At 38.4% G+C, this 20,725-nt stretch overlaps 1 protein-coding gene across 7 annotated transcripts in view; it reads left to right on the top strand.

The window, feature by feature from the left end:
• Window positions 1-3,448: 3,448 nt before the first annotated feature.
• The window catches only part of TCERG1 (transcription elongation regulator 1), a 59,011-nt gene continuing 41,734 nt past the window's right edge, over window positions 3,449-20,725 (top strand). For 4 of the 7 annotated variants that reach the window (XM_061189798.1, XM_061189796.1, XM_061189799.1 and 1 more), the window contains exons 1-5: window positions 3,449-3,523; window positions 9,309-9,534; window positions 11,755-11,907; window positions 12,956-13,379; window positions 17,697-17,939. In XM_061189798.1, the coding sequence (XP_061045781.1) occupies window positions 3,465-3,523; window positions 9,309-9,534; window positions 11,755-11,907; window positions 12,956-13,379; window positions 17,697-17,939 (1,105 nt within the window). In that variant the 5' untranslated portion in view covers window positions 3,449-3,464. Of the gene's footprint in view, window positions 3,524-9,308; window positions 9,535-11,754; window positions 11,908-12,955; window positions 13,380-13,689; window positions 13,810-17,696; window positions 17,940-20,725 lie in introns of all 7 variants that reach the window. The other 3 variants (XR_009700840.1, XM_061189794.1, XM_061189795.1) reach the window with 1 other exon arrangement.

A 20,725-nucleotide genomic window follows, 5' to 3' on the forward strand; every position in this document is an offset into this window, starting at 1 on the left:
AGAGTATGGGCAGAAGTGATGGAATTTCACTGCTAATATTAGGTTACAAAATGTCTGTGGCTTCCATCTTGGGTATTCTCTCTCTGTCTCTCTCTGTTCCTCTCTTTCTTAGATTGCTCATGCTGGGAGAAGCAAACTGCCATGTTGTCATCAGCCCCGTGAAGAGACCCATGTGGTATGTCCTCAGTCTAACAACCCACAAGGAAGTGACACATGCCAACAATCATGTGAGTGAACTCAGAAGCAGATTCTATCAATACAACCTTGGGTGAGTCTTACCCCTGAGCCTCAGTGTCCCCATAAGTAAAATGGGGACAATATGCCTGCCCTGCAGGGGATTAAAAATAGTGTATGCAAAGTACCTACCATGGGCTTAAGATAAGTGTTCAAAAATGGTAGTTATTAAGAAAAAAAAAAACTGACTCAGCATTGGAAACACTTCTCAAGAGTCACTTCTGAAGAGTGACTTCATAACAAAGACTTAGAGCCCTGATGGTATTAATCAGTTTTGAGCCAACACTGCCTCTTCAGTTCACTTTGATATACTAAATGTTAGGATCTATAACTCAGTTGCTGCCAATTGGGCAAAGATGGTATTTGTTTTTTTGTTCTGTACAGCTATGCCCATCTGTAGTATCTTAAGAGTTATCAAGCTTTGACTACAGGAAGTCTATTTGGTTTCTTAAAAGATTCACTGAATTTCTTTAATTCTTTTTTTACATTGATTTAATAAAATGGTTCACTGAAGACACAGCTCATATTTGCATTATGTTTTTAATAACTATTGAGTGCAAAATACCTGAATTTCAAGGACATGTTTATGTGAGTAAACTATAGTAGTGAAGCAATGAAATGATTTTATATCTATCTATCTATCTCTATATCTATATCTAATATGTGTGATACGTCTACATATGTATATATGTCTGCCCCACAAGGCATTCTTCCATCCATTCAAACTGACAGTTTGTTGTCATCTTTTATTATATGTCAGTGACTATCTTTCTGTAAGGTATCCATTTTGAGGTGGTTTTTTTTCGTTTTTTGTTTTGTTTTGTTTTCCAGCAGTGGGGATTAGTCTGTCTTGAGCCATCTATATAAGTATTATTTTTGGAATAGTTTGCCAGGACTTGGAGATGCATGCTGATGTTGAAAAAGGGATCTAACCATTCACTCTCATTCAAGCTCCAGTTTGTTCAAATGTTACGTATTTAGTGAAATTTTAACCATACTTTCCTTTTTCCAAACGATCATGGTCAGAACTGTGTTCAGCCTTTATCACATTTTATTATACTTAGTTGATTTTGAATATTTAACTGGCATTCAGTATAGCATGGTACTTATTGAAATACTGTAATTCACATACAATAAAATTCACTCTTTAAAGTGTACAATTCAACAGGTTTTAGTATATTCACCAAATTGTGCAATCATCACCACTATCTAATTTTAGAATATTTTTATCATCCAAAAAGAAATCCCATACCCATTAGCAGTCACTCCCCACCCCCATCCTGGAAATCTACTTTCCATCTCTATGGATTTGCCTATTCTGGATATTTCATTAAACGGAATCATATTGAGGCAGGAGGTAGATGGGCCCCCCTAGGGTTAGCAATTGGAGTTCGTTCCCTGTGAACAGAAACTCCAAAATATCAACAGCAGGACAATTGAGAGAGGATGCTGGGCCCTGCCCAGATAAAAGATAAGAGACCACATATTTCTCATTCTTGAAGTCAAGGAGACCTTCCCGACTAGAAAACTCCTTGGAGGTCAAAAGGGGAATGATGTCAAGTCTACCCACAGGCCTCTTTGCTGGAATCCATCTTGACTGAGAGATGCGCGCACACACATGGGAGGATCCTGAGATGTACCAAATACGGACTCTGAACCAGGCAAATCAAAATGATTGGCCAAAGAAAACCCGGAAGACACACCCCACATAAGTGATTGTAAACTACCACGAGGGCACGACTCTATCAGCCAAGATTGAGGCAGGACATAGTTGGCCACCCACCCTGCCCAGGGTAAGCAACTGGAGTTCGTTCCCTGTGGACAGAAACTTCAGTTGCTTACCCTGCGGGGGGGCCCACCTATCTCCTGCCTCAATATGATATGTAGCCTTTGGTGTCTGGCTTCTTTCACCTAGCATAACGTTTTCAAGGTTCATCCATATTGTAGCATGTATCAGTACTTAATTATTTTTTATGGCTGAATAATATCCCTTTGTATAAATATACCATATTTTTAAATCGATTCACCAGTTGTTTGGACATTTTGGCTATTGTGAATAATGCTGCTATGACTATTTTTGTACAAGTTTTTGTGTACATGTATGTTTTCAGTTTTTCTTGGATCACGGTGTTTAGCAATGGGGCTTTGCTGACATACTGTCGCAGGTTTAAAGCCAGGCTCTGCCATTTATTAGCTGTGTAAACTTGGACAAGTTACTTCTCTCTGCCTCAGTCTCATCTATAAACTGTGGCTATTCATAGTACTCACCTCTTATAAGGCCTTTTTATGAGGCCTAAAACAGATAATACATGGAAAGTAATTAGGACAGTGCTTGGTATATATGCTTAAGTCTGAGTAAAATATATCTATTATTAGTTTAATATTTTGATTTCCTTAATGGTAGAATTCATCTTCATCATGACTTTGAAACTCCAGTGCCTAAAGTTTTTTTTTTTTTTTTTTTTTTAATAAAAAGATAAATGAATATTCAGAATTCCTTCTGGGTATCAGGGTATGCTAATTTCAGACAAGTGTATTTTGAAATTGAAGGACAGATGGTTTAAACTGTAAATTGCCGAGGCTTGCCTCCCGCAACTTACTTAATACAGCAACTTACAACACTTCTTAGCCTGCGACTAATTATTTAATACAATTTGAGGTATTCTTGTAGTTAGTAATATATTATCTAATAACACGGGTATAATCCGGTGGTGCCTTAAGACTCCTGATTCTGAAAAGCGGGGAAATGGCTCATTTCCACAGCAACTCTGTGATTGGCTTACCGGCGACCCAGGTCGATTTTTGATTGGCTCACGCAATGGAAATGGTCTCGGCCCGAGCCAATATGTCCAGTATGAGGCCAATATGGCTCCACAACTGACTTTTCTGGAAGCCGGCAGACACGTGGCTACCGCAGGCGGAGCAGTACGTGGGAGGACCCAGTTTCACTTACCGCGAGAGGGCGCCGGCAGTTCCCCGTTGCTGAAGTCTCGTTTCCCATAAAGCCTCCGAGCGACCAATCAACTGGCTGTCTCCATACCGCTTTCAAAGTCGGCGGGCCCTTTCACCAATAATAAGGCAGATACCATCCTCAGCTCGAGGATTGATGGAAAGTCTGACCAGTCATTTCACAGATCTCTGCTATCTCCGCCTCTCTCGCGCGAGATTGACGATCCGCCCGGCCAATAGGGGACGCTGAGGCGGCGGGTGGAAGAACGCGGCCCTCTGTAATGGCGGAGCGTGGCGGGGACGGGGGGGACGGTGAGCGATTCAATCCGGGGGAGCTCAGGTAAGGGCGCTGCTCTACCTTACGTCTTGGCGCTCCGGCGTCTCAGGGGCTCGGCCCGCCGCGCGGAGGGCCGGGGTGGAGGGTGGGCCGAAGACGCGCGGCGACTGGGGGCCAGGACCGCATGGGATTGGAGAAGGGGGAAGGGAAGGCGGCTTGAATGAGGGAGCCGGGCCGGGGCTGGGTCGCGGCCTCCTGCACGTTCTCGGGGCGCTTCCTGCGGTTTTCGCGGGGCCCCGGCGCCCTTCGCGGCCTGCGGCCCTTGGGCCGGACCCGGCGTTCCCGCTTTGGGGCCCCGCCTCAGGCGCGGGCCGCCTCAGCCTTGCTCCCGGCGCGACGCCGGCGCGGGCCCAGTTTTCCTCCCGGAAGCCTTCCACGCCGCAGGCAACTCCCCGGCTCGGCCTTCTCCACGCCTTCCGCCGCCCTTTGGGGTCCCCACGTCTGCCCTGTTCCTTCTTCCCCATGTTGCTTGCTTTCATTAAGTTCGTGCGGCCTTCCTTTCTCTTATCCTTTGGTTTCTTACCCCGTATTTGTGAGTAGTAACAATAGCAGCAGCCGTTTGTTAGGTGCTTCCAGGGGCCAGAGGACCCTTTCCTTAGACTTGTCTCTTGTGATCCTCACACCCATCCTTTGGAGTAGTTGCTGTTCTTATTTTGCAGGCCCCAGTGCAAGAGCCATCTTCAGTTAAGTGACTTGCCCATCTTACAGGTGAGGAAGCTGAGCCTCGTAGAGGTTGGGGAAGTAGAACCGGCTCGGTTTGGTGGAATCGTGGCTCCAGGAAGTGGCTTGAACCCAGGCAGCCAGGCTCGGTGCACTCTTCCATTCCTCTCCCTTCTGTTTGTCTGCTCACGCCATCGCCCTAAGGATGGCAGTGACCTTTCTTGCCCTGGTTTTTCCCTGCCTCTGGAATTTGTAATTAAGTGTCTTGGAGAGAAAAATCTTTAGTCAGTGGTTTTTAAGGAAAACGAGGTACTGAGCTTTACGTGTATTTGATACTTTTTTTTTCTTTTAATGTTTCTGGGTGGGAAAAATGTCATGTCAGATGTTCAGCTCCCATTCTGAATTGTGCCAGTGTCAGTCTTTGAGAATGAAAAAGCGCAGAATAAGTTATGAGGACTCTGGTATTGTCTAGAGCACCAGATTAAATTGTATAAGGAAAACGGGTATTGTTACTCAGGTTTTCAGGGAAAAAGAAAAAGTCATGTCTTTTAGATTCTGAATGGTCAAAAAATTCTTACTTTGGCAGGAATAAAGTCTTACTTCAGGGATGTATCTCAAATCCTTTAAACCCCACGTGTACACTTCAGTAATGAGTGATCAAAGTGCATTGCCAGGGTCGTTCAGTGTTAGTGATGAAAGGTTCATTCCTGATTCTGATCTTAAGAGAAGGTTACTAGTCTTACAGGTTTATTTGGGAATATTACTTTGCATTTTAGAGAGTATTTTTCTTCAGTTTTACAATGAGTAGCCTTTTAGACTTCGTTAATAGTAGTCTAGACATTGTTGCAAAATGATTTGAGTAGGACTTTAAATTAGGTGTGTTCTGTTGGAAATGTTTTATACCTTAGCCTGTTGGGTTGGAAGTTCCTTCCAGAGCATATTGTAGACTTTTATTTTAACATTTGTCATGGTTTAAGAGAAATTAGTTGTTTTTGTGGCCTCTGATGGCAGAATTTGGGCTTAATTTTTGTATTTGTATTCTGAATGCATGTCATGGTGTGTCACTATCATAGTGCCTGAAGAATAAGGTGTTCAGTGTATATATATTGTAAATAAATGAATAGAGGAGATTTAGAATGGTCCATTTAGTGGACCCACATTTATTAAGAGTGTGCAGTGTGAGAGTCACTGACCTAGGTGCTGGCAGCAGAGTCTTGAACCAGACTAAAAACCTTTTTCCTCAGGGACCTTCCATGCTAATTAAGATTGATCTAAATTCCAAACTAACCGCATCAAATGAGGAAATTAGCCTGCAAGTGTGAAGAGACTTACACAGGGTCACTGAGGTATTGGCAGGGTCTGGATTAGAACCTAGGTCTCCTCACTTAGTCTTCCTTTTAATTTGCCTGCCATATATCAGCATTTAAAAAATTTTTGCTCTTCCTGTTATATTAAAGTATTTGCAGACTTGTCTTCACCATTGGCAAGATTGCATATCTGGATTTAGTACTTCTAGGGAAATACATTTGTTTTTGTAAAAAAATTTTTTTGTGTTTCTGTTCATGCAAGTAGGCTTCTGTTTTCCTGAAGATTGAAAGTGGTAGGAATGCAAATAACCTACAATAGACAGAATTTATTTGGAGTTCCAATGCCTTTCTATTCCTTTATGGTTGAGGGCCATTAAGATTTAGAGTTATATTTGTATAGATCCTTTACCCAGGGCCTTTATTTACTTATTAATGCTTTATGACTTATGACAAGGTACTTGCAGTCTAAATTTCCTCAGCTGTATAATGGGAACAAGAATATGTTGGTGTTACCACTGACTAACTACCATAAACAAGTTCTTTTTCTGTGCCATAGTTTCCTCTGTAAAAATGGTGCCAAACTTTTCTCATTGGGTTGTTGTTAGGATTGAAAGACTTAGTACAAATAATGTCCCTAAAACCGTACCAGGTATATAGGAAGTACCCAGGGTTCACTATCATTGTTAAAACAATAATTGAACACTACCATCCTGGACACTGGGATGCATCACTATAATAAGGAGAAACTATGTACTAGTGGGTAGAGATAATACAAAAGTAAACAAATAAGTGAGATTTTTTTTCATAGCGTTTATCATAATTGTAAACTCAAATTGGGTAGTGAAATAGAGAGGGGCTGCGAGAGACTAGGGTGAGAAAGGAGTTTAAGGTGAACTTTGAGCTGAGACTGAAGAGTGAGTCAGTTATATAAAGATCTGGGGAAAAGCATGCCAGGCAGAGGGAACAACTGCAGAGGCTTCAGGGTAATCAAGTAGTTGATCAGAAAGACTAGAGTCTGTAGAGAGGTCAGCAAGGGCCAGGTTATATAGAGCCTGCTAATAATAATTATAGTAGTAGTTAACACTACTAATATTAATACCATTTAACAGTAATTTTAGTGTTTTATTAAATTATTAGTATTTTACTAATACTATACTGATGTTACAGCAACAGCAATAATAGCTAATACTTACGTGCTGGGTGCTGTTCCAAGTTCTTTATTAGCTCATTTAATCCTCACTGCAGGTCTGCTGAGGTTGTAGTGATGAAGCAGTGTATATAAAGAGCTCAGCACATGTGCTATACATATCTGACATCAGAAAATGGCAACTTGAGGCTGTCGATAGAGGAAATTATGTGAATTTTGCCTCCATTTTCATGGCAGACTTTGAAAGCCATCTAGTCAAATTGGCCACCAAGTGCTTTTCAGGTAGAGCACTATGCTAGGTTTTGTGGGGGAATGAAAGTAATGATAGTTAAAATAGTTTACTGTGTACCATATACTATCCTAAATGTTTCATGGGGATTATCTCATTGAACAGAGAGAGGTTTTATTTCTATTCCCCCCCGCTCATTTACATCTGAGTATATTCAGGCTCAGAAAACATGTGAACAGCCTGACAACAAAAGGCAGAGCCCTGATTTGACTCTTCATGGTTTTAGAACCTAAAATGCTTAACTTCAAGTTATAACTAGGAAGTGTGAAATTCTAAAGAGAGAAATAGTGTAGATTTTTTGAAAAGGAAGAGGCAGATTCAGGAAATCTAAGATTAAGATACATTATTAACTGAAGGCTGAAATGGAATATCTTTCCTTGGTGGTTAAGTTTTTTCCTGCCCCAAAGGTTAAGACATTGCTTCAATAACAGTGACCATCTGTCTTTTGGGAGTGCATATGATTTGAAAAAGACTGCTTATGCTTTTTGCAATCACTTTTAAACTCATAGTTTCTAACATTGAGTGTAGGATCATTTGCAGATTTGGTGAAATATATTTGGTGTAGTAGTTCTGGATGTGTTTACAATCCTAGTGCTCTCCTAGAAGGCAAATTGGTTCTTTATTAGGATTTTTTGTGTCAGAATTGAATTACGATGTGGACAATTTAGAGGGGTAGTCTTAAGTACAGGATTGAAAAGTGTAGGAAAGTTGGAAGAGCCTGGTGAGGAGAGAGTATAAGAATGATTACCATCAAATGTACGTGAGGAATATAATTGTTAATCTTCTCTTGAGCACTGAAATGTAAATTTCATGTATAATGGAGAGATTTATCGTAGCTGCTGGGAAGACTGTGATAGGTGCTCAGTAAATTGACTGGCAAATTATAGTAAAGATTTTATTAAGATTCTATATACCCTATTTGTAAGATACAGTATTACCTAGGTGTTCAATGGTACATTCAGCAAATACTTATTGAGCCTTACTATGGGCAGGCATAACTATGTGCTGGGGATATAAAGGTGAACAGGACAGACAATTCTTGCTCAAAAGGGGCTTAGACAGAAAGCATGGTATAGCGTTTAAGAGCCATTCACCTGTGTTTGAATTCTGGCTTTACCACTGAACCAGCTGTGTGGCCTTGGGCAAGTTATTTTACTTTTGTGCCCCTTAATCTGTAAAATGAGGTTGATAAAATCTATCTCAGGGTTGCTATGATGATTAAATAACTTAAAAAGAGCTTATGGTTACTGCCTGGCACATAGTAAGCACTTGTTAGAGTTAATAATTTTTTTTAAAACACTTAGGAGATAGATAATGCCATCTTATGTGATATTGCTTATCTGCTTGAATGCCATGGAGAAAATACAGTAAGGTGTTTAGCTAGAGATTGAAGGGTGGGGTGGGGTGCAGTGTACAGAAGGGCTTTCCCTTTAGTTAGAGAATACTAATGATCTCTTAAGCTGCTACCCTCCCCTGCTATAAAAACCTTGTATTTGGAAGTAATTTCAAACTTCCAAAAAGTTGCAAAAACAAAAATAGTACGCTTAGTGTTAATATTTTACCTGTTTTGCTTTATTGCTTGGTCACATACATGCTCTCTGTTTCTCTGAGCCATTTGAGGGTAAGACACACACACAAACACACACACACACACACACTCACACCCACACCCATGGCCCTTTACCCCTAAATACTTGAGTGTTTGTTTTCTAAGGATAGAGGTCTTCTCTTACTTAACTACAGCACAGTTATCAATGTAAATTTGCATTGATGAAATACTTGAATCTGTTGTCCGTATTCCAGTGTTGTCCATTAATCCAGTATGTCCTTTATAGCATTTCTTCCCTCTAGTTTAGGATCCTGTCTAGAGTTGGTATTGTGTTGTCATGTCTCTTTGGCCTCTTTAATCTAGAACATTTCCACAGCCTTCCTTTGTCTTTTTTGTATAACATCAATATTTCTGAAGAATATACTCCCTGCTGCCCCCTTTCTACTAGAACATTGTTCATTTTGTGTTTGTTGAATAGCTCCTTATTAGATTGAGGTTATGCATTCTTGCCTGGAATAGGTAATGTTGTGTCCCTCTCAGTCACATTAGGTCAGTTTCTCTATTGCATAGGTGTTTTGTTCATCCTTCTTTGCAACTGTAAGAAATATGTGGGAAGATACTTTAAGACCATCCAAATAACCTCCCTCATCTAAATTTCCTCCTAGATTTGGTGTCCATTGATCATTCTTACTGATGCACTCTATTGCAGTGGTACAATATGACTTTCCAACTCTACTTGCTCTTAAGGGCTTTTAAAATTTGATGTAATTAGAGATTAGTAGTTACATTTTTGTTACGTTGAGAAAGAAAAATTTATTCATGGCTTTCCCACACAGGATGGCTCAACAGCAGGCCTTGAGGTTCCGAGGCCCAGCTCCCCCACCAAATGCAGTGATGCGAGGCCCACCACCTCTCATGCGACCTCCTCCACCTTTTGGTATGATGCGAGGCCCTCCTCCACCACCTCGGCCTCCATTTGGACGTCCTCCTTTTGATCCTAATATGCCACCAATGCCTCCTCCAGGAGGGATTCCTCCACCTATGGGCCCTCCACACCTCCAGGTAAAGAATATAGAGGTAGCTCTTTCTTTGTTGGCATTAGTGTCAATATTATATATGAGTTTTGCCTTTAAAACCTGCGTTCTTGGTTTTATAGGAAAATGGGAACTAAAGAGAACATCCTTATATTAATGTGTTGCTCTAAAAGCACTGGTAACAATAATTAGTATGGAAATTCAGACTGGAAATGTATATGGTGATAGAAAAATGTATGTGTTAAGTTAGGATTGAATAAGGTAGTTCTAACCTGCCTTCGTCTCTGAGAATTGTCTTTAGTAATCCATCTTCTTTATGGGAAATGAAGTTTGAAATCTTATGTATAGAGTAGGGGAAATTTGTTTTCAGTGATACATATTGCAAGTAAATTTAAATATATATGTATGTATATTCCTGAGCAGTTCTCCCCAGAAATGATGCCTAGTATAGAATCTAGAAAGTGACAACAAACACATTTTTTAAGCACAATATTTGGATTTTTTTCCTTCCCCAGAAAAAAAAATACGGTTACCTTACAATTTTAGAAATAGAATTGTGGGATTTCTTTAAATAAAAACTTTTCTGGTGTTTTAACCTGAGGCATATATCCCTTTTAAGTGTAAATAGACCCAGTTATTGTCTGAAATGAGGTTATGAAGGTATCAACTCTCAAAAATATCTACTTTTGAGATTATATTCTTTTTGACTGAGTATGTTTCTCTGTTTTCTTAGTTTATTCAGCCTATACCATTCTGAAATGAAATAAATACAGTAGTATCATCTCTCTTCTGTTAGCTTGGATAATCAAGAATGAACTTACTAAAAATAGAAAGAGATAATGAGCTACTGTTTAAGTGATGTTAACTCTGTTTCAATAGGGTTATATTTATGGAAGAAACACCAGGTTTTAATACTTTGCTTAGTAATTTTGTTGCCTTCCTAGTAATGAGCAGCCCCCCCTTCCCCCACCCCCCTTAAACAAATTGTTAAATGGTTTTATGTTTTCTTCAGGATTAGAATAGGAAGTAACTTTTTGACCTGCTGACTGTGGTATAACTTGTTACATGTGAATTTATTCTAATTTGTGCCTTTAATAGTTAAAGTCCTTGCAGAATATTGTAAAATGTAATGGATTAATGTAACCCTCTAATGGAAGTATATCAGATGTTATAATGGGATACTTTCTAACGTTGTGATGCTTTTCTTGGTCTTGATGGATGATTGTGTGGTTTTATAGTAAATCCAAGTGATTTCCAGCTCCTGGTGCATGAGATATATTTGGGGTGGATATTTTATAGAACATGGGCCTGTGTGCTGATGCTTGAAAGACAGCGAGCTGAATCCAGAAAGACTGGAGTATGGAAAAGAAAACATTTTTAGGAAAATGAAATACAGTTGCACATTATTAGCATAATGTCAATTCCATTATCCAGATTAAGATGCTTTGGATAATTGAATTCTAATGTTACTTGTAGATTATAGAGGAAATCTTTTCATCCCTGTTCAAAATCTGTTTTCAAAATGGCAGACCTCTTTTCTGCTTTAGTGAGTAAGATACAGCGGTTACAGTTAAATTGTTTGGTTCAGGATCTTGGCTTGGGTCAGCAGTCGTCGAAGGAATTATCAGAGATAGTGTTGAATCAGTAATGAATGGTTCCAAGAGTTGTTTTTTTTTTTTTTTAACTATAATATATACCATTTAAATTCTCATTTTCCGGAAAAGTAAAAGGGATAATTTTTTTTATTGTATCTTTTAAACTTACTGATGTTAACATCTTTGGTGAGCTACATTATTATTATTTGAAAAATAGGAAATGATGAATATTTTCCTAGCTAATATTCTTTTTTTTCTTGTAGGAAAAGAGAACAAAAGGTTAGGTATATCTGGTTTTTCCTTTTTAGTTATTGCTATGTTATTTGTAAATAAGAATCAATTTTTTTCTTTTGAAAGTAATCTAGTGCCCAATGTATGAAATAGGCAGTTAAGGTATAAAGAACAAAGCAAAACTCACCCATAATGCTATAACCCAGAGATGACTATTGTTAGTATTTTGATGTACTTCTTTCTAGTCTGTTTAGTAATCATTTTTATTACAGAGAAACTTCTCTTACACAACCTAGGTAAATGTATCTGAATTGACTATAAAACTAGTTTCTCTTACAGTGCTTTACTTTTGGGTAGAATTTAGTAATAATTTGAAGGAAAAAAGATAAACACAAGTGACATTACTTCTTGTGAATTAACAGAGACCACCTTTCATGCCTCCACCCATGGGAACCATGCCTCCTCCACCGGGTATGATGTTTCCACCAGGAATGCCTCCTGTGACTGCTCCTGGTACTCCAGCACTGCCTCCTACTGAGGAGATATGGGTTGAAAATAAAACTCCAGATGGGAAGGTAAATTATAAAATGTATTTAGGTTGTTAGCTTCTTAGTAACAGAAGAGTAAAACAGGAGTTCTGGCAGATTGAGATCAGTGACTGTATCTTTGCCAATTAAGAATGAGCCTTGGGTAAGCCAGGGTGGGGCAGGACTCCTGGAAAGGCTCACTGGATTGGACTTATGCACAGACATAAGGTGGCCTGGAGCACTTACATAGGTTTGCCTATGATTCTGGAAGCCTGTATTTTAAATATGTGCCTTGGGTCCCTAAAACAGCCCTCAGGTTTAGTGTTTGCTAGGAGAACTCACAGGACTCAGCATGTAGTTGTATTTGCAGCTAAGACTAATTACAGAGAAAAGATACAAAGCAAAACCAGCAAAGAGACAGAGGTGCATGGGCTGCAGTCTGGAGCAACCAAGCACAAGCTTTCTGGAGTCCTTTCAGTGGCATCATATAGAATGTGTTTAATTCCTGCGACATGGCATTGTGAACACACAGGTGAAGTGTTGTCTGCTGGGAAAGCTCTCCTGAGCTGAGGAGTCGAGGGTTTTCACTGGGGACTGGTCCCATATCTGGCACCATCTGCCCAGCACATACCAAATTCCAGACTTCCAGAAGGAAGGCATGTATTCAGCATAAGCTGCATTGTTTGCATAAACAGTTTCAACATAATGAGCCATTCTTATCAGTTAGGGAATGATGGGAACCCTCCTGAAATCTAAGTTTCCAGATGCCAGCCAAGGACCAACATTGTGGGCAGGGCTTTCTAAGGATAGCAGTCTCAGGCCCGCTGTGTTAACTTTGTGCACAAAATATAACCTTTGTTCTCCTTTTTTGGTGTGTGTTAAAAATATAGTGTGCTCATTATAGAAGACTGGGGGGAAGGAAAAAAGGAGTGAAAAATTACCTTTAGTCTCATCATATACAAACAGCCAATTTTGATGTACTTTCTGTTTTCTAAGGTTTTTTTTAATACTGTTTAAGACAAAATATAGTTGTATTATTGTTTATAAATGATAGTTGGCAGATTCTTTGATACTGATGATTTTGCTTTCTCTGCAGGTTTATTATTACAATGCTCGGACACGTGAATCTGCATGGACCAAGCCAGATGGAGTTAAGGTTATTCAGCAGTCAGAACTGACACCTATGCTTGCAGCCCAGGCCCAGGTTCAGGCCCAAGCCCAGGCACAGGCACAGGCACAGGCACAGGCACAGGCACAAGCACAAGCTCAAGCTCAAGCTCAAGCTCAAGCGCAGGCCCAGGCACAAGCGCAGGCACAGGCCCAGGCACAGGCTCAGGCCCAGGCCCAGGCCCAGGCCCAGGCCCAGGTGCAGGCGCAAGTGCAAGCACAAGCAGTGGGAGCTTCCACCCCTACGACCAGTAGCCCAGCACCTGCGGTATCCACTTCAACGTCATCATCAACCCCATCCTCTACCACTTCTACCACAACAACTGCCTCTTCAGTTTCGCAGACAGTATCAAGTGAGTACTAGTCAGCATGTGTTTTCATTTAGGGGCTAGAGAAATGGACAAGTGGGAATGCATTCCAAAATGATCCTAGTGTTTTAGGTATTATCCTTGATGTTATTTAAAATATGTTTTTGACATTAAGACTTCTGGCTAAAAAGAACAGAAATTTACATTAGTAGAAGAAATTATTTGCCCAGTTGAAATTCATGAAGCTAAACTGGGGAAGTATAGAGTTAGCTATTCAACTTGGCCAACAGTAATGCTGGGTGATGTGGGGTTTGCAGAATAAGTGTAAGTCTTGGCCCCTGCCCCTATCTTGCAGAGTTTCCAGTTTTTCTAATTGAGGAGGCAAGAATAATGCATGTGAAACAATTAGAGAATAGCGTGCAAAGTTATGCAGCGAAAATAGAAGATATAAGAATTCAAGAAAACGGAGAGACAAGTGAGTGGACTACATGGGTATTGAGGTTTATCATAAAGGATGTGTGATAGGATTTGAATAGGTTCAAAGTTTCGGAGAGGTGTTTCAGGTAGTGGGAAACGTAGGTCAGGAAATGAGGATAAATATAGTTTATGAATTGTTAGGTGGGAGGATTTATATTGGTTAATATATTGAATAAGAGACCAGGTTATGAAGAGTTTTAAGAACCAGGCAAATGGGTGAGGCAGGCAGGCACTAGGCGGTCTATATGAATGCAGTATTCTGGAAGATTTTTAATGGCACTCGTTTTTTGGGTAGTGTTGAAATCAGGAAAACTTAGGAACTTTTCAGTAATCTTGTTTAGAGGTAGATGGGTCCCAGAATGGGATGCAGGCAGATGAAATGTGGAGTTGTGTTAGAAGCAGTTCGAAAGGTAAGAGAATTTTCAGGTATGAAGACACAGAGGCCCGAAGGTTACATCTTTTTTATAAAGATGAGAGACAATTAATAGATTTCAGGGATGAGGAGAGAAGAATATTAATTTGCTTAAAAGATTGTCATTAATATTTATGCTACTAGTTCTGGGTTTTATTTTGTTTTTTTTTTTTGATATAAGTATGCTGCTACTTTTTCTACAGGCTGAGATTGAGCCCCCAAATATTTAAATAATTTTATTGATTTGATTATTTATTGTGATACTGGCATGAAGATACATAGTTATCCCTACAAGACGATTATAATTTAGATTATTTTGCTACCTGGATAATGGGTGAGGATTAAAAAAAAAAAGCTGTCTCTCTTCCCTCCCCCAGTAGCTTCAGGGACTAGGGAATTATTAGTGTATATTACCGTGTAAGAAATATGTACATGAGAGAAATTTAGTCATACTACTAAATTTAAATTCAAATTTGATTTTACTTTATTGACGTGAGTAGTAACCGAAGAAGTAAGGTACATGTGATATGGAGACAGTTTTTTTAAAGGCCCTATTTGATATTTTTTAGAGGGCTTGGGAGAAAATGTACTTAATAGGAAGATGTAAATAATGCTTTACAGGTCTCTTGTAGCTAAGTTGAATTCTGAAAATAACAGATTAACAGTGATACTAGCTAGTTGGTTGAGGGTCTTTGCCTTTTTATAGGCAAATGCTTCTAAAACCTGTGGGGCAAGGCAGAAAACAGTCAGTTTTTATGGGGTACTTGTGGTGGTGATGGGAGAAGGAGGTTAATTAAAAGCAGTGTGGTTCTACGTGGAGGCTCTGTGTTGCTTCTGTTTTGTTCCCTGCCTCTTCGGAAGGAAAAATAGTAGTACTTTGTTTTAAGGGAGGTGGGTAGCCAAAAACTTTTAACTGTTCTCTTTGTATTCCATTTCCATATCGGAGTGGTCTATCAGTAGGCCCATAGGTATCTTGTCATTACCAACCGTTCTATTCAGAATCCCTGTTTTTCATTTTTTGTACTACACTTCAGTGATAGGGAGGCCTTTATTCTAAGAACAGAATAGCAAAATCTTGTTCTTTTTACTGCCTTTAAACATCAATTTTGATGTTGTCTTTCTGAGTATTCCTGATAGCTGTTTTTATTTCACTTGATTCAGTGTCAAGAAGTGTTATCAGTCTTAATATTTCTCCATCTGTTAGAGGTAGTCACTTGTCTTTTTTAGTTAAGATCTGAGGCTGGATTAGTAGTATATTTTGAGGTCTAGTGTTACACTAGTCATTTTAGCAAATGGAGTTAGTAGGAATTTACCTACTATAAAGTCCTAGCTACCATTCTCCCAGCCTCCCAGGTAGTTCTTTTGTTGCCTTTGTCCCTTTTCTCTCATGACGCATGGCAACTAATCAGATTCAGAAAATCCTGTGTCAGCAAGAGGAATGGGTTGAGTGAATACTTTTTGCCATCTCCATTTGGTGTTCCTTTCCCCCTGAAATTTGATGCCTTTGTAACTCATTTTATTTTCCTGACTCAGTACTTTGTATTGTGAGTTTAGCAAATATTACTAAATACTATTACCATGATTTTTTAAAAAATGTAATTCTATGAACTGCAGTGTAAACCTGTGGGTAAATTGAACTAAAAATTAAGGAATTTATATTTTAACCTCAGTTGAGCATAAACTCATTTTATCCTGTGCAAGTTTGTGAAAAATGCTGATGAAATCCTCCTCCTCAGGGAAGTTGGGAAGAAAACTTGATATATTTTCAGCCACTGCAGTAGATTACAAATGCTAAATGGTATATGTATGGGACTGGGCAAATGTTGCATGTAATTTGTATTTTTCATACTGTTATAAAATTATATTAATATGATACTGTACCCTAAGGCTAGGTCTATGCTAGACCACCAATTCATTCCTGGGCCCCTGAAGATACTTGTTTGGCCCTGCTGTCTATTTAGCCAAGGTGAGTCCCTCATTAACAAGTATGAAATTGCTGACATCTTCCCAGCCTAAGTGAGTTTTTCATTGTTAGGAGCTGAAGGAAAGACAGTGAGAAATTTTTTCAGTTGGATTATTGGGTGGTTTGCATTAAACAGTGTGCTTTCCCTTAGAATAAAATTGGCATAAAGATTGGGAAAGCACTGTTTTACTTAATTTGATAAATTCATTCTTATTCCAATATAGGTAAAGTTTGGCATTTTTCTTTATATCAAGATAAAGTATTAGTTACCAATGAATTATGAAAATGAATTTTGTTTTGGAACTAGATGGGTTGTGAATAAATAACAAAAAATGTTTTGTAATATTTGAGAACTGAAACTTAAAAAAAAGGAAATATGAATTTTATATATTTCAGGGGTCACAAAGTGTGATTACTAGGGATGAAATGTTTTATTTTTGATATTTAAAAATAACGTATTAGCAGAACCAAATTATCCTGAATTTCACATTTTGCTGGTCTCTCACACTGGAAACCTGAGGGTTTTTTTTTCTTTTTTTACCTTTTTCTTTTGAAATAATTATAGAGAAACCCAAGTCGTTTTTGACTCCATTTGTTCATATCCAGTCAGTCATTAGTTATTGCATACCTTTTTCTCTCTGTTCTTCCTTGCTTGGACAACTCCAGATATGTTGAAATTGATTTTCCCACCTCTGTTCTTCCTTTTCTTCCTATGCATCCGCCAGGTTAATTCATCAAATGAACAGTGATTGTTACTCTTCCATAAAGAAACCTTCATTCTACCTCCGCCACATCCCTTTTACATTCATGAAGTCACATAAATAACACGTGAATGCATTCTTATTAAAAAAAAAAATCAAACTCTAACGAAGCATGTGTAGTAAAAAGTAAAAGGTGTACACAGATACGTTTTGGTGTTCATTCTTTTAGATCATTTCTCTACGTTTACATAAGTTCTTCCCTTTCCCTACCCAGTCAAGTGCAGACTCCTTAGTCGTCTGTTCAAGGCCTCCCACTTTATGCCTCTGGCCTGCCTTTCCAGCTGTAACTCACTGGTTCTGTTGGTATGCCTAGTGTTTTACTAGTTGACTGCTTGTCTTCTGTTTTCTAAACAATACCTTGTTGTCCCCTACTCTTTGCTTTTACTCACTTTTCTCACCACTTGCTTATTTTCTCCTTTCACTTTGTCATTTTCCTTGTTGAAATCCTAATCTTTCAAGGCCTATCACCACAGTATAAAATTTTCTGTACCGTCTCACAGTAAGAAATGGTCTTTGGGTCTTGAGTTACACTCCTATACATTTATCCCATTTCACTTTGTGTTTTAGTTATTGTTTATGTTTCACTTAACTATTTTCAAGCTTCTTGAAGACAGAGACCTTGTTATAAATTCCTTGCAGTGCATGGAATGGGCCCTAAATACTTACATACTGAATGAGTGAATGATGAATGAATATAGTAAAATGGTTTAAGAAGGAGTGATACATATTTCTGTTTTATCTTTTATCAGCACCCACAACACAAGATCAGACCCCAAGTTCTGCTGTTTCAGTTGCCACGCCTACAGTTAGTGTTTCAACTCCTGCTCCTACAGCCACACCTGTGCAAACCGTTCCTCAGCCGCACCCCCAGGCGTTACCTCCTGCCGTTCCTCATTCAGTACCTCAGCCAGCAGCAGCAATACCTGCTTTTCCACCCGTAATGGTACCTCCATTTCGTGTTCCCCTTCCTGGCATGCCAATTCCACTTCCAGGTAAACCAATAGATTATAATAGTTTTTCCAGCTATGTTTTCATATTGTCAGTTAGTTTGTTCTCATGTGTCTGTTGCATTTGAAATTTGCCTTGAATCTCACTTGTTTGAAACATTTTTGAAAGATTCATGGCTAACTGCAATATTTTTCTCTTCAGTTTTGGTAAATGTCCTTTTCTGTTGTTGTTGTTTACATGTCTTAAAATTAGAGCCACATTTAAAGCAACACTCATTTTGGATAATGGCCCCAATGAATTAAAAATGATCATCTTTTTGTGTAAATATGTTCTAAATGCAATATTTTAAGAGATTGAGTGTATGAAGTTGAGAAATCACAGGTCACAATAGGTAACACAAGTTAAGTGATTTCTGTATCATACATTGGCCTAAGCACTTTACATGGAACAATTCGTTTAATTTTCACAACCATCTTATGAGGTAGATACACAGGTTAAGTTACTTGCCCGTGGTCACATAGCTAATAAGTGATGGTGTTGGGGTTTGAGTCCGGGCACTCCAGATCCAAAAATCATGCTCGTAATAATTACGTTTTACTGAGAAGAAAATGTGAGTCACTTAACTTTAAAAAAATCATCTAAAACAGAAAGCATAAGTTTCCCTTGTAACAATTGTGAAGTATAACAGGCACCATTTTAACGTTTAAATAATTATGGTGAGTTCATGTGTTTTATTTTTTTAGGGGAAATCATTTCAACTAGAGAAGGAATTAAAAGATTGTGGAGTAAAATTTTTCCCATAGGGATTAAACAGTGGTAGTGTTTGACATCGTAATTTGAGTGTGTTTGCTGTTGTCAAACATACTTACTCCTTAATCCATGGTCCGTTCTCCTAGAATTACAGTTGAAAATGTTGACGCCTTAGAGACATCAAGCTCACAAGGCTAGTTTGCAGCAAAGATGAGTAGAACCTAGGCCTCTTATCTCCTAATTTCACACTCCTTCCACTATGATTGCTGCTTTATTGTACTAGTTTTTGTGTAAGAATAGGGTTGTGATACAGCTATTTCTTAGATTTGCACACATTTTAATTATCACATTGTCTATTTTAATTATCACATTGTCTATTTCCTTGTAACTACTTCGAAAAGAACACTTTCATATATTACACCTTAGCAAGAAAGAAACCAAAAATTTAAGAATTAGTGGGTTTTTTGGAAAACCTTTTTACATTTTGTCGATGTAGTGTTAGGTAATTAAATGACCAGTATGTGATGTTTAAGAAACCGAAATCATTTAAAAGTAAGAAGAAAATAAAAAATGTTTTCTCTAATACTAGGGATTACCCTTTTTCAAAATTAAATTTAAGATTAAGCAGCTGATACTTTCCTCTTTGGATATACTCTTTGTAGAAAATTAAGTGATGAATGGATAAAAGCTTGACATTCGTCATAACCTCTTGCAATCTTGGTCTGCTTTAGGGTCAGGGACAGTGTTAAGACCAGATCCTGGATTCTGAGTGATCATAAGGAGCTGAGGTTGTTAATTCTGTAGAGAGAAGATTGAGAGGTAGCATAATAACATATATGAGGTATTGGAAAGGCTGTTGTCTAAAAGGACTTTGGTTTTGCTTTAGAGGTTCTTAATAGGACCAGTGGTGAAAGAGTAGCAAAATTTATTTCTGTAGAAAGTGGAATTTTGTCACAGTAAAATCCCTTCAGTTATAGCTGTCTTTGGATGTCTTGGTCTTCTCTGGTCCTCACCCCACCGTTAAATTTTAGAACAGATGGTAGCCGTTTGTGTTACCAGATGAGGTAGTACCTATGAAGTTTGGCAGTAAAAGGCATTTAATAAATGGCAGCCACTAATGATATTTTGTAGGTCAGTTGGAAGAGAACCTGAGTTAGATAGTCTGTAAAATTTTATGCAAGATACCAGAGATTCTTTGGAGAGGGAACTAATGTTTTATAGAAAGTAATATTTGTTTTATATAGTGAGGCATCTTAGATATTAGAATTCGTTCATTTTCTCATTTCCCCTTTTAATTCAGTCATCTAAGGTACTTTAGTAAAAAAACGAATGGAAAAGAAGACTTGTTTTTCTCCTCCCCAAATCTTTGGTTTTATGTATAATGCCATCTATCTCTGTTTTTCCTTTTTTATATCAATTCAACAGTAAGGTAAACAGGAGGAATTTGGATATAATTTATCTTGGAGCCTTATATTCTATTTGAAATAGCAATGTATGGTGCTAATGAGGATGATTAAAGAAGGGATAGTCAAACAAGATGAAGAAAAGGAGTGGAAGAGTTAGGTAAAATATAGGAGTAAGAGGTGGAGTTGGGGATAGTGAATTGGATTAGGATTACAGGATTTCTACTTCTTAGTCTGTAAAATCTTATTTGGAATTTTAAGAAGCTTATGGTCAGTGACATCAGGATTATCCAGAATACTAAATGGAATTTTCTAATTTCCTGGTAGAATATAATTTGAGGGTAGAGTTGTAGAAAAATTGAACAAATGCTCCTTTTTAAAAGAAGGTTAAAAATTTAATGTTTGGTTATTTTGTGAGTCTTCATGATATGCATATAGTCACCCTTAGAAAACCTTAAGTTGGTCTTTTTAACATGAGAAGAAACAGACATGTCCTTTTATTATGGCCTATAATGTTGATAGTCAAATACAAGAGTTCTGTGTTGGCCCAGCTGATATTTAACAATGGCAGTTAGGCCTAAATATGAATATATTTGACTTTCTTCTGTTTAAGTTGTATAGTTGAAATTACTTATTAGGGGATGGTTTTGGAGAACAGTCTTTGAGAGTAAAGTTCA

The sequence above is a fragment of the Eubalaena glacialis genome, chromosome 4 (genome assembly GCF_028564815.1).
Source record: "Eubalaena glacialis isolate mEubGla1 chromosome 4, mEubGla1.1.hap2.+ XY, whole genome shotgun sequence".
NCBI classification, from domain to species: domain Eukaryota; kingdom Metazoa; phylum Chordata; class Mammalia; order Artiodactyla; family Balaenidae; genus Eubalaena; species Eubalaena glacialis.